General features: G+C 34.4%; 1 protein-coding gene across 2 annotated transcripts; it reads left to right on the top strand.

Annotated features, from left to right (window-relative positions):
- Window positions 1–5988: 5988 nt before the first annotated feature.
- Window positions 5989–13269, top strand: SPP1 (secreted phosphoprotein 1). Of its 2 annotated transcripts, XM_016161109.2 has the most exons (7): window positions 5989–6111; window positions 7199–7266; window positions 7379–7417; window positions 9750–9830; window positions 10302–10343; window positions 11405–11728; window positions 12435–13269. In XM_016161109.2, the coding sequence occupies exons 2-7, from the start codon at window positions 7213–7215 to the stop codon at window positions 12846–12848; spliced, it is 954 nt and encodes a 317-aa protein (XP_016016595.1). In that variant the 5' UTR covers window positions 5989–6111; window positions 7199–7212; the 3' UTR covers window positions 12849–13269. The 2 variants fall into 2 exon arrangements, with proteins under 2 accessions (XP_016016595.1, XP_016016596.1); XM_016161110.2 differs by lacking the exon at window positions 9750–9830.

The raw sequence follows: 13269 nt of genomic DNA, 5'->3' as shown, positions 1-13269 counted from the left end.
CTTCCTGTTGTAATGTCAATATATTTTTTTTCCTTGTGAATTAAAAAAAAATCACAGAATTTTAGTGCTGAAACTGATGTAACTAATAATGTAGATTAATTCGATCAAGAAATCTGAGAAACCAGAACAGTTAAAGGGCTTGCCAGAACCCCACAGATAAGGGGACCGTCCGAGACTCCCAAAAGACTCCTGAAACCATGAACAATACTGAACGTTATATATAGTACTTTTTCCTATACATGCATACCTCTGATAAAGATTAATTTATAAATTAGGTATAGTAAGAAATTAATGACAATATCTAATACTAAAACAATTATACTGTAATGAAAGTTATGTAAATATGGTTTCTCTCTCTCCCTCAAAATATCTTATTGTACTGTACTCACCTTTTCACTTAAAGGAAGCATTTTATGGCTTCTTTTTAGCATATGTGAATTATTAGTATCACTACTCTTGGCTTTGGGGCTATTATTAAGTAAAATAAGGGTTCTTTGAATACAAGCACTGTGATACCTCTACAGTTGATCTGACAATCCATATGGCTACTAAGTTACTGACAGACCAGAACCTACATGGTGTGGACACACTGGACAAAAGGATGAGTCACATCCTGAGCAAGGTGGCATGGGACTCCCGAGATTTCATCACATTACTCAGAACGGTGCACAATTTAAAACTTGTTTCTGGAATTTGCATTTAACATTTTTGGACTGTGGTTGACAGTGGGTAACTGAAATTGCAAAAAGTGAAACCACAGAGAAGCCAGATAAGCAGGGGACTACTATAAATGCAGGTGTTACATGCAGCAGCTGTGAGATTAAGCATTATTAAAACAGCGCTCCTTCATTCACTTGTTTCCCAAATGTTTCCTGAGTGCTGTGTAGGGAACTGTGGATGCAAGCATGAACAAGAACCAGTCCCTGGATGTGTGTATTTCACTTGCTAGTGTCAGGAGACAAGCATGTATCACAGGTGCTTTGCTAGATCGTGCACGGGGTGAGTTAGGGGCACAAAGGTGGGAGTGGTTATTTCTGTTTAGGTTAAATAAGGCTTTAAAGGAGATGCCTTGATTCTTGACATGAAATAAGTCCGGAAAGATGTGAAAATATTTCACAGGCAGATATGGATGGGACTGAAAGGATATTCTAGACAGGAGGGCCATACAAGGGGATCAAAGGCTTGGCGATTTGAAATTGCATGGCACATTGAGGCATTCCAAATGTCTCTGTGTGCTAGTTTCATGGTGTACAAGGAGGGACTTGGTGAAAGATAAGACTAGATGAAGGCTGCCAGATCTCAGAGGTTCTCATGGTCTGTAAAAAATATAGCTTTCACCTGAGCAGCTCTCTAGGCATACAGGAATCTTGCCTGAAGTTCTCAGATGTAATAATCCATTCTGCCTGATGGCAACTTCTAACAGGATCTAGAGGTCCTATTTGGGGCTTTATGAAAACAACAGAAAATAATTATGAGGAACGACTCAATAAGAATTATATACATTTTATTATAGAGTTAAATTTTTTCATTACTGCATATTTGTTGGCACAGAAACTGCTAAGGAATGAGCATATATTAGAACTACATTCTACTGAAAAATTTAAACATTAAAGAACTCAAGCTTTTATTACTAATTATTTTAAATAGTATTTTTTAAAAGTATAAATGTTATACAGTGGAAAAGGGGAGTTAATAATGTGAGGTATTCCTTAACTGGAATTGGCCAAATAAAAACAAAAAGTCTTAGCCGAGTGTGGCTAAAAAGTATCTGATTTAGCTGCTTTAAAAAAAAAAATTATGAGTTTACTTGAGCCAAATTGATGATGTATACTGGGGAGCAAGATCTGAAATGTTCCTAGCTGCTTCTTTTATTGTCTAGTTTTTGCCTTCTTTCTTCTGTTCTGTATTGAAATGGTCACTTTTTCACATTAACTTTATAATGAGTTCTCTGCCAAAAATTACTCAAGCATCAGATTTTAAATAAGAATTCTCATAAACCAATTCCAAAGAATGCTTTACTCTGTTCAAATACTTTCTGCAAAATGCTTGTCATTTTGTACTGCAAAATGTATCTTCTGTACTAACAAGGACCTGCAGCTGCCTGACCTTCTATTTGTACGTCTCTGCAGCTTTCCCTCTTTGGATCCTTTCCAATTTCACGCTCCTGGATTGTTCCCCGTGTTGCTGCAGGTAGAATTCTACACTACTGTGATTGATTTTGGCTAGAAAAAGAGACTTCCTGTGTGAGTCCAATACAAAAATACCCATCCCTTCAACTCCAGTGTAGACAAAGGGTCTCTGCATTATGCCTTCTCTGTCCACAGCTCCACTGAGCTTACTATTTAAATATACCACTTCACCTCATTGGCTATACAAGTTTCAAATTTCTTAGTTGATTTTCATGAGTAAATAGGCTCCATGAGGGTAAAAATGGTGTTATTTAAAGAAAAAATAATAATAATTCAAGTCCACTTCAGAGAATCTATCATTTAAAAAGAGCTAGACTGTCCTCAGAGTTACTAAAAATGCTTTAATAAGGAAATATTGCTAGATCCTTGAGTACTGACAAATATTAACTAACAATATGTGACACACGTATTGAAGCATAGTGCCCATAAATTGTATTGATAAGCAAGAACTACATGTTCAGAATTCATTGTTATAGAGTTAAGTTGTTAATCATTAACAATTTATTGAATACTTATTTATTACAATGTTGTGAACCTAAAATGAAACTTTTTTTTGTTTGTTTTAAGTAAAACTAATGTTTATGGATAGTAAAACCACTTTTTTTCAGGAGCTGAATTTTGTTGACTAAGTTATTGAGCAATCGACATAAAAAGTTTTATCGTTTTCTTTTTTATTTCTGAAATGTTTTAATTTCATGTCTGAACTTAAAAATAGCACCCTCTTATGTTCACCCTTGTTTTCTTCCCTCTAATAAATATTTACCTTTTCCCTGTACTACAAATGATGAATACTTGGGTAAGCTTATAATTAGCTATAGTTCCCAACTCATCTACGATAGCTTAGTGATGGTATCAAAATATCAGATTTTTATCTTGACTCAGGGGAAAAGTAATTATTTACAGAGCTGAAATAGTTTAAATAGTTGATTGTACTTTATTAAGTAGAATATAATTGGAAATATGCAAATAAACTAAAAGTCAAGAATAAAGTTCACCAAAACAGTGACATCTGGATTCTTTAATTTGTCTATTATATGGAATTTTCATGTAATTCAAGAAAAAATATATCATATTCTTTATATGTTTCTGTATATCCTCTTATAGTGTCTATATTTTATGATGACAAGCCACTCTTATTCGAATTTAACAACTGAATTGTTTCCTTTCAACATACAGAATTTACAAGGAATTCGGTCATTTTGACCTTTTGATTCTAACAACCAAGAATTAGTCTAATCAAGAAGAAAAACAGTGCGGAAATGTTACAGATCAAGCTTCTCTGATTTAAATCACTTAAAATGTTAATTTTGACAGTTGGAAAATCTTACTCAGAAAAAAAAATCAGTGTCAGCAACATATTTGATTACAAAAAGTAAGAAGCATGAGCCTCTTCAAAAGTCAGAATGACACACTATCCATTGGATACTTTATAGAACTGCCTCCATTGTAAATCACTTTATTTTCTCATCTCTAAAGCATCCCAGACACATTCTTTAACCATGAATTCATAAGCCTTTTCTCTGAGTGAGATCTCAGGATCACTAACCTTTTGAATGAGTGTGGGAAGTGGGGAAAGAGACAATAGTGTCTACCTGGGATTTGCTGAAGGCAACCACTGAGAAAAAGAAGAAAGCTTTAGTTCTCTTGGCCTCTGTGTTCCCTGTTATTTGTGTAGTGGGTCATTGTTGGGATTCCATTTACTCACCTGGCATTCCAAGAAATGGAGGGCCTTCCGGCTGTTTTAGAGTTCTGTCATTAAATACATGAATGCTATATCCTGCCTGAGTGAGAAAACTGACAAAACTGTGGCCTGAAATCCTTTTCAGAAACACTGCCATCGTGTGGCACTTTGGAGCCATTACCGGAAGAGCCCTCGGGTGGGTCTCATGGTTCATTGCAAGATGGCTGGGCTCCAGCGAAATCTATTCCTATAACTCTCTAAGTTCATATTAAATCATTTCCGTGGGCACAGAGTAAACCATAGTGAATCCTGTGGAAATCTTGTTGTTTTTAGAATTTGTGAACTCCCCCTGCCCCACTAAATTGACAATATGACAAATTTATGTGAGTAATGTGTTTAAAGAGATAAAAACAGTTTTTAAAAGCAGAAATAAGAATTTATAAGTTGAGTGTCTTATATTTTAAAGAGATAGCTGCCATCTCAATTATTAAAATGTGTGCTGGGAGCCCACAAATCAATAATATCCAATTTATTTGAATATTATTCCAAAATTCCAATTTATTTGGAATGCGTCCAATTTAAAAGATGTCCTAAATTGTGTGGGTTAGTTATTCTACTAACACTGCAAGAAATTATTTAATCAATAGTTATATTAAAATCAATATTTGGTAAATAGAAGATGACGCCTTAGATAGAATTAATAATAATGGAGCCATTTATCTTTAATTTCACTTCATGTACTAATCTTACAATGGCAAGGTATTTAAATTAGTGAAATCTCCATTCCACAAGTGACAAAGGTAGATGAAAAGGTTAAGTACAGAATCTCAAGACAATATTAATATTTAAAATAGACTCAGAGCTCTGCTACCCCTAATTTCTGTTCCAGTATTCAAACTTCATCTGTAATTTTCCTTTATTCAAACACTTTTGAAACACCCAGTAAAGTTTATACACACACACACACACACATCATTTCTTATTAAGTAATCAACTTCATATATCCTAGGAGAAAAACTAGAAAAAAGTGATTCAGGATCTAATCCATTCCTTCACAGGTTTATAAATTACACTATTGATATACACAGTTTGAAGGTCTTATGTTAGTCTCATTACAATAAGCTGTCCATTTAAATGCAAATCATGAGAACCTGCTCCTCCTAAATTTTAGTAACAGTTAATACATACACAATGCTTAAAATATGCTTATAATATGTGTCAAGCATTTTCCACATACAAATCTGTTTAAACCTCTTAAAAACTCCATGAGCCAGAGTAACAATATTTGCACATGATATATAAGGAAACAGGTACAGGTAGGCTAAATGATTTGCCCAAAGTCACACAGTTATTTAGTGGCAGAGAGGGATTTAGGCCACTCTCTGGCTCCCAAAGCAGCACTCTCAAGCAGTCACCACTTTACCGCTGCAGCATCTAAAGCAAATTACCATTCTTCTATTTTATATAGCAAGTTATCAGATTAATCACCTCCGAACAATTCAAAAAATGACAAAAAATCCCTCTCCTTGAAAGGTCATTGTAAGTCCAACTTAATGGGCATGAACGTGGATCTTGATGTTACTAATGCCATTTGTTTAAATGAAATCACAAAACTGAGCTTGAGTAATAAAGGAGGAAGAGAAAGTTGATGAGCTCTTTGTACACTTGAACAAATAGCTTTGTAGCTCTTACGTAAGTATAATTCTAAGGCATCTTTAGTTGCATTTATCATCTTAATCTATTATTTAAAATGAAAGAAACAAAAAAATTAATTTTATTTAGGACTGATTTTATTAATATTTTTTCTTCCAATTCAAAGATAATAATCTTTGTAAGAGCTAGTCATTTCCCCCCCTTTTTAATGAGACTTGTAGGTGCCTTTTTGTGATGCTGAATGCCATTCCCATAAATGAAAAAGCTAGTTAATGATATTGTAGATAAGTAATGTTTTAACTCTAGAGGGATGTGTGTGTGTGTGTGTGTGTGTGTGTGTGTGTGTGTGTGTGTGTTAACCACAAAACCAGAGGGGGAAGTGTGGGAGCAAGTGGGTTGGGCAGTGGCAAAAAAACCTCATGACACATCTCTCCTCCTCCCCGTTGGTTGGGAATATCTGGAGCAGCATTTAAATTCTGGCAGGTTCTGGTTGTCAGCAGCAAGAGGAGGAGGCGTGGAGCACAGCAGCATCTGGGACTGGACTCTCCTCAGGCCAGTGGCAGCCTTCTCAGCCGGCGGCAGACCCAGGTAAACCTGCAGTTTGCTGTTTTGCTGCTGTACTATGCATTCAGTTTCCGTTCAGGGGAAGGTCAAGTTGTAAGGAGGAGTTTAACTGTAATGCTACTATTCAGATTTAAATTGCTCTAGTGTTTTGAATAAGAATGCAAGATACATTGCAGATATCTCAGAGGAAAGGTGACCAGCTATTTTGAAAGCCCGTTAAATACAAAACTTAAAAATCCTTCCACTGAGTCCTCAGAAGAACTGAAACTACTTCTTCCAATCAGAAAAAAAGAAGAAAAAAAAAAAAGTAAAATTGTAAAATTCTATGTCCCTTTGGAATGATTATACCCATATCATTTGAAATAGATAGATGATTGTGGAGGCATTTAAAAGGAAAATGATCTTTAGTGCCAATGTAAGTCAATGATAATGATATTTATTTGATTTATTCAAGGGGGGAAAAAAAGCATTTTCTGAATATTTTACTTCTGTATTTAGCTGTAAAAATTTTCACCAAAATACCTGTATGGAAACTCATTATCACAAATAGAAACGCTGTTGAGTGTTTCAATGTTTCCTTTTTTATTTCAAATTTTGAGAATAACTTATTTAAATAGCTAACTTTAGAAAAAGCTTCATTTCACCCAAGTAACACCTTTTTAATAATTTAAGTTAAAAATAATGTTTGAAAGGCATGCTGAAAACATGAAGAAAGCAAATTTCTTTGTTTTTTCTTTCTCTTTGTGTTTTTCTTTGAAAAGTAAATATTTCCACACAAGCTAATTATTTTGATTAATTACTGTTGTAGTGCTTTTAGGTTTAGATAGCTGGTGATAGGTAATAATGGTGTAATCTCTGGAACTCTGAATTTACAAGTTGAATAAATAGAGGCTTGTAAAAGTCCTCTCTCCCTTGTCTAATAGTGAAAGATGGAGAATACAGGTGGCATTACAAATATTAACTCAAAAACAGCATAATATAAAAAAGAAAGTTGTCTGTAGTAGGTAGAAAATATATTTTATTTGTGATTATTTTATAATGTAGTAGCATAAAAGGTATCACTGTTTTAACCTCTGAAGAGATCAAGTATTCATTACAAAATGTTTTGCAGGAAAAATCGCTACCATGAGAATCGCAGTGATTTGCTTCTGCCTTGTAGGCATTGCCTACGCCCTTCCAGTGAGTACAGCTGAATCTTAAAGAAAATTCTTCAAAATAAATAAATTGTATGCTCCCATGTGCTGGGAACACATTCACATTGTATTCTTTCTTCATCTCTTTTGTTTCAAAGGTTAAACACGCTGATTCTGGCAGCTCTGAGGAAAGGCAGGTAAGCATCTTGTCAGTTTATCTACCATACAGTTAAATTATTTATTCAGCTGCTTTAAGAAGTACTACAAACATATTTATTGCAATTTTATTTATTTTCATTGTCAAGCCTGACAATTTATAAGTATTTATTGACTGCCTGCTTTCAATCTAGGCCAATACCAAGCACAGTATAGTTTTTAATTAGATATATGTTCCAAACACCAAACTAGATTTTTAAATATAATAAAATAATGCTTTAGGCCATCATTACTTGTATAAAATGAGTTCTATTTGTGACTTTTTCTTTCCACGAGTCAACAAACTGTTCTAGAAGTATAAAATTCTATTCCTTGCTTTACTTAGTGGAAGGCTAAGTTTAAAAATCACCTCACATATTAGACAATGTGTGTGACTGTTATATTCACAACATCTCCAAAGATTTTTGCTGAGAAGTCCATTAAAAAAGCCTATTTATGCTGTTTGCATCTATTGTGCTTGTCAGTTGACCTTAGATCACATTTTCCTAACCAAACATAAGACCAAATCAAACTCTTTACTATAATTATTTGACCAGAACCACAGATATACCTGCCCCTCCACAACAGGTGAAACTGTGCCAACCAAACAACAAATGCGCATTGTCCCCAGGAGCTTGGACAAAAAGGCATAGAGTTCAATTCAGATGAACAGAATAAAGGGCAAAATAGAGTTGCCTGGAATCACTGTAATTAGATTGCTTAATAAAGACACTAAGAGAAGTATCTCTGTGTGTGGTTAGGTGTGCGGGTGGGTGTGGGTAGGTTTGTCTGTTTTCCAATTGATTTAAGAATACAAGTATTGAATCACAACAATAAGCTAGAAAAATTAACATTTTCAGAGAAGATAGAGAACACACTATTTGAAGGAAGAATTAGTGTCTTTTTAATAGAAAAAAAATATGTCACATGAAGCCATGTCGGTATGAGTTATTAAATGATATTTAGGAGATAAATGAAGAGCTCAACCTTCTAGAATACTAGAAATTTAGAGCTGGTAGGAAATAAGGTAAATCCATAAGGCAATACCTCTGAAGATGAACACTGGTTATTTGTTATGATTACTGGGTGGGTTTTAGTCTGTTTGTTTTGCTTAGTTTTATTATTTTTTTTACATGGATCATCAGAAAATATGTATAAAATAAATGTAAATTATAACACATTTCTATGTAATATTTATATAAATATATTTTTTAAAGAAAAAAAAGAGGGAAACTTTGAACTCTTCTAGACCAGTAGCTTTTGTACCTTCTTTTAGCAAAAACTTTCAGAGCGGCTCATCTGAAGCTGCTTTGGTTACAGCTAGTTACAATGACTGATTTCCTCCCTATTTTGTCCCCGCACCCTCAAGTTCTGAATCATTTTGATGGCTGTGGAAGGAAATCTATGGAACCCTCAGGGTTCTCATTCTCGATGACAGGGATGTGAAGTGATTGGTCATGGGTGATACAGCCCATCAAATGACACACAATTAGAGCAATTTTTACTCCTCTGTACTAGCATATTATAATCATTTTCCAAATAAATAACTTGGCTGAAGGAAATGCCATTCTATTCATGTCTTTGGTGCCTTAGAACAATAGAACTTTTGTGCAATGATTTAGTAAATATTATATTTCTGCCTCATCCATTAGATAACCATTAGACACATGGGGCTATTAAACATTCAAAATGTATCTAGTACAAATGTAAATATTCAAAATATAGCTAGGAACTGAATTTTTTACTTAATTTAATTTTAATTACCTTAAAGTTAAATATCCACATGTTATGTGGCTAGTAGATACCACATTGGAAGAGCAGCCTTAGAAAGTTTCTCCCTGTTCCACAGGGAGAGGAAACAATGAAGACAAATACTAATTAAGGGCGACTCTGCTCAGATGTACTTTAGCTGAGAGGAAATTTCCCCTAGCAAACATAGAACAGCAAAGCACAGTGTTAAAATGAACGTGAAGAGCCCATTTGTCTGGATTGAACCCCAGCTCTTAACTTCGCTGTGGTTGAGTTTCTCCTGATCTGTAAAGTGGAAACAGTAATGATGTCTGTCTTATAGCAGGTTGAGAGGATTCAATTAATTAATGTATGTAAATCCCTTTGAAAGGGTGACTATTCCACAGTAAGTGCTCTGTAAGAGTTTAAATGAATGTGCAAGAAAAAAATAGGTTAGAAAACGGGTATCTAAGGCTCTGGTTGACTAAATACATACATATGATGCTTAACCATCAGTATTGGGGAAATATAGTTATTTTTTCAGCTTACCACTTAGAGATCTCTGTTTCTTTTTAAAATAATGATAAATGTGCAACTTTTTTGTAGCTTTTCAACAAATACCCAGATGCTGTAGCCACTTGGCTAAAGCCTGACCCATCTCAGAAGCAGAATCTCCTAGCACCACAGGTATTTTTAATTTTAATTAATTTTAAAAATTAAATTTCTTGCAATTAAAGAACAATGTCAATAACAACAAAAAGACTTACCTTATTTCCTACCAGCTCTAAATTTCTAGGATGAGCTTTTCGTTTATCTCCTAAATATCATTCAATAACTCATGCTGACATGGCTTCATGTGACATATTTTTTTTTCTATTAAAAAGACACTAATTCTTCCTTCAAATAGTGTGTTCTCTATCTTCTCTGAAAATGTTAATTTTTCTAGCTTATTGTCGGCCCGGTTAAGTAGATCCTTCCTGCGTGTTGGTAAATGTGAGCTTAGGACATCAATTGATCTGCCATGTTGACTTCTTCCCCTTTAAGTCATTCACCAATGAGGCTGCAAAATAAGACCTGCTTTGGATGGAAAAGGCTAACTTTCAAATAAAAAAGTTAAACATGTATGATACTCACTGATCTATGCCTTTTCTTTTTCAGAATACTGTGTCCTCTGAAGAAACTGACAACTTCAAACAAGAGGTGAGATCTCACTTAGGTTCAGAGGCCCACCACACCTTGGAGAGACAAAAGAAGCTACTGTTTGCCCTAATGACATTGCCTGGGTTCAATTCTGACAACATTCCACCAGCAAATTTTCCAGTAAAGTTCCAGTCTAGAACTTGCTCAGAAAGAAAACATGTATTACTAAATGTCAGAAATACCAGATTTCTTTAGATAAATTTAGTGTGGCAGGAAATGTTTACTAAGTTCTGTTATTTGAAATACCAAGCCTCTTGCAATTGGTTTAAGGTATTTTATAGATGTTTCATTTAATATCTGATAATCTAACACCTATCAAACCCAACAGTTTGTCTCTAGGAACGTTTCTGTTTCTATCATATGGTTTATTTGATAACTATTATTAGGGCTCTTAATTAGGATTTTTTATTAGGACTGTTTTATTAGGATGATTAATATATTTGCTAAGTAAAGAGATAAGTTAAATTTGCTTTCCTTAAGATTCTGTTTGAATATGCTTAGAATCACTAAGTTAAGTATATTCACTAATCAAAAGTTTAATAGACAATTACTGGTTTATTCAACTAACAGATTGGAGCTGCACTTTATATACATGTGTAAGAGACACCTTTTGATTATCCATGCTAATAGGGAGGTAGTTTTAGATTAGGGTACATGCATAAATATACAGATGCTCTCACCTAAGAATTCTCATTTCAAATAGAAAAAGTAATCTCACAATTATGTATATGTATTTATTACATCATTGAATTTGGCATATTAAATAATGTTTGATGTGAAGTAGGAAAAGCTGTTATTAATATAAATATTATACACATATTTGACTTAACAATATCTAGGAAAATAATTTTTTATTGGAAAACAAGAATAATACCTCAGATTATAATTCCATTTATCTTTAAAAGAAAAATCGGAAGATGTTCACTTTAGCTCCTAAAAGCCATTGGATGCAAAGGTCTTGAAATGAAATAAAAGTAAGCTAGAAAAAGACTAAAGCACCATAAAGGCTAAGGGAAAATAAAAACTCTTACACTAATTTTTCTGGCCATTTTGATTTTTAGACTCTCCCAAGTCAGTCCAATGAGAGCCATGACAACACAGATGATGTGGATGATGAAGATGATGAAGACCATGTGGATAGCCAGGACCACATTGACTCAGATGACTCAGATGATGCTGATAATACTGATGACTCTGACAACTCTGATGAGTCCCACCACTCTGATGAGTCTGATGAACTGGTCACTGATTTCCCCACTGACATTCCAGAAACCCCAGTTTTCACTCCAGCTATCCCCACAAGAGACACAAATGATGGCCGAGGTGATAGTGTGGCTTATAGGCTGAAGTCAAAATCTAAGAAGTTCCACAGATCTGTAGTCCAGGTAAATCCTATAACAGATGTATCAGATGCTTATGATTAGGGCTCAATTCTAAAAAATCAGAGTCTGCATATTCACTTATTCATTCATTCATTCATTCAGTCAATCAATCCACAAGCACAGTCATTAATTTATTGCCATTAAATGCAAAACTTTTTTCCATTTGGTAGATTTTTTATGTTTAAGTCTACGTAATTTCTGTGATTGTCTCTTAATCACAGTGCTATTTTTCGATATCCTGGTTATAAAGCACTTTTTTTTAATTAGAAAGAGACTTTGGAAAACAGCAATTATTTGCACAATAAAATGGTCACATTTTCAAGTTAAATACCTAAGAAGAATGATGGAGTTGCAAATCACACTGAATCTATTGTCAAAGGATCTGGATTTGATACATAGCCTGGACATTTACTATTTACTTTCCTTTGCAACTTTCAATTCACTATTCTTTTATGTAAAACAGAGATAATGAGACCTAACTCATAGCTTTCATCACATATATAATTGATGTACCTATTACACTAAAGGAGATGACGTATGAAAGGGCGAGGTGAAATATAAAGTAACATGTTAGTATTATTTTTCACTTCAGTCAAATTTAGATAGTTTTCAGTATAAACTGGCCTAAAAGTTCAAGTGCAGAAAAGAATTACAATATTCCCATCTCTGGCTGTCACTTAATTCTTTTTCCATTTGTGCTGTGATTCAGTATCCTGATGCTACAGAGGAGGACCTCACGTCACATGTGGAAAGCAAGGAGATGGACGACGTACGCAAGGCCGTCAAGGCCGTCTTCGTTGCACAGGGCCTGCACGTGGCTTCTGACTGGGACAGACCTGGAAAAGACAGTCAGGAAACAAGTCAGCTGAATGACCACAGCACGGAAACACGCAGTCTCGAGCATTCCGAAGCATATAAGCTGAAGGCAAATGATGAGAGCAATGGGCATGCTGATGTGATTGATAGTCGAGAAAATTCCAAAGTCAGCCACGAATTCCACAGCCGAGAATTTCATAGCCGTGAAGACAAGCTAGCCCTAGACCCTAAGAGTGAGGAACAAGACAAACACCTGAAATTTCGCATTTCTCATGAATTAGAAAGTGCATCATCTGAGGTCAATTAAAAAAATGAAAAATACAATTTTTTGTTTTTAATTAAAAGAAAAAATACATTATAGTGGGGTGAGAGAGGATATGAAATGCTTATTTCTCAGCTTAGTTGGTGAATGTATATGTATGTGGATGGGAAATAGATAATGTTTTTGATCAGTAGTTTAGTGTGTGGCTTCATAGTAACACCCCTGTAAACTGAAAGCTTCAGGATTTAGTCTATGTTCTTTCCATATAAGAAATGCAAACTATCACTGCATTTTAATGTTTGTCATTCTTTTATGAATAGAAATTCTCACAGAAGCAAACAAAATGCTTTTACACACTCATAAGAGAGGATAAAATTTTATGTCACTGTAATCTTTTGTTTTTCAAATTAGTGTACATTTTGTTGTGATTATTTTTGTGTGAATAAATCTTATATCTGGAATGTAA

The sequence above is a fragment of the Rousettus aegyptiacus genome, unplaced genomic scaffold, assembly GCF_014176215.1.
Source record: "Rousettus aegyptiacus isolate mRouAeg1 unplaced genomic scaffold, mRouAeg1.p scaffold_m13_p_10, whole genome shotgun sequence".
Taxonomy (NCBI): domain Eukaryota; kingdom Metazoa; phylum Chordata; class Mammalia; order Chiroptera; family Pteropodidae; genus Rousettus; species Rousettus aegyptiacus.
This window is presented reverse-complemented; position numbering and strand designations above follow the sequence as displayed.

Excerpts from the sequence above, each read along its gene's own strand:
- SPP1 (XM_016161109.2), top strand. The coding sequence starts at position 7,213 with ATGAGAATCGCAGTGATTTGCTTCTGCCTTGTAGGCATTGCCTACGCC. Across the intron at positions 7,267-7,378 it reads GCATTGCCTACGCCCTTCCA|GTTAAACACGCTGATTCTGG; the intron begins GTGAGTACAGCT and ends TTTGTTTCAAAG. Across the intron at positions 10,344-11,404 it reads CTGACAACTTCAAACAAGAG|ACTCTCCCAAGTCAGTCCAA; the intron begins GTGAGATCTCAC and ends TTTGATTTTTAG.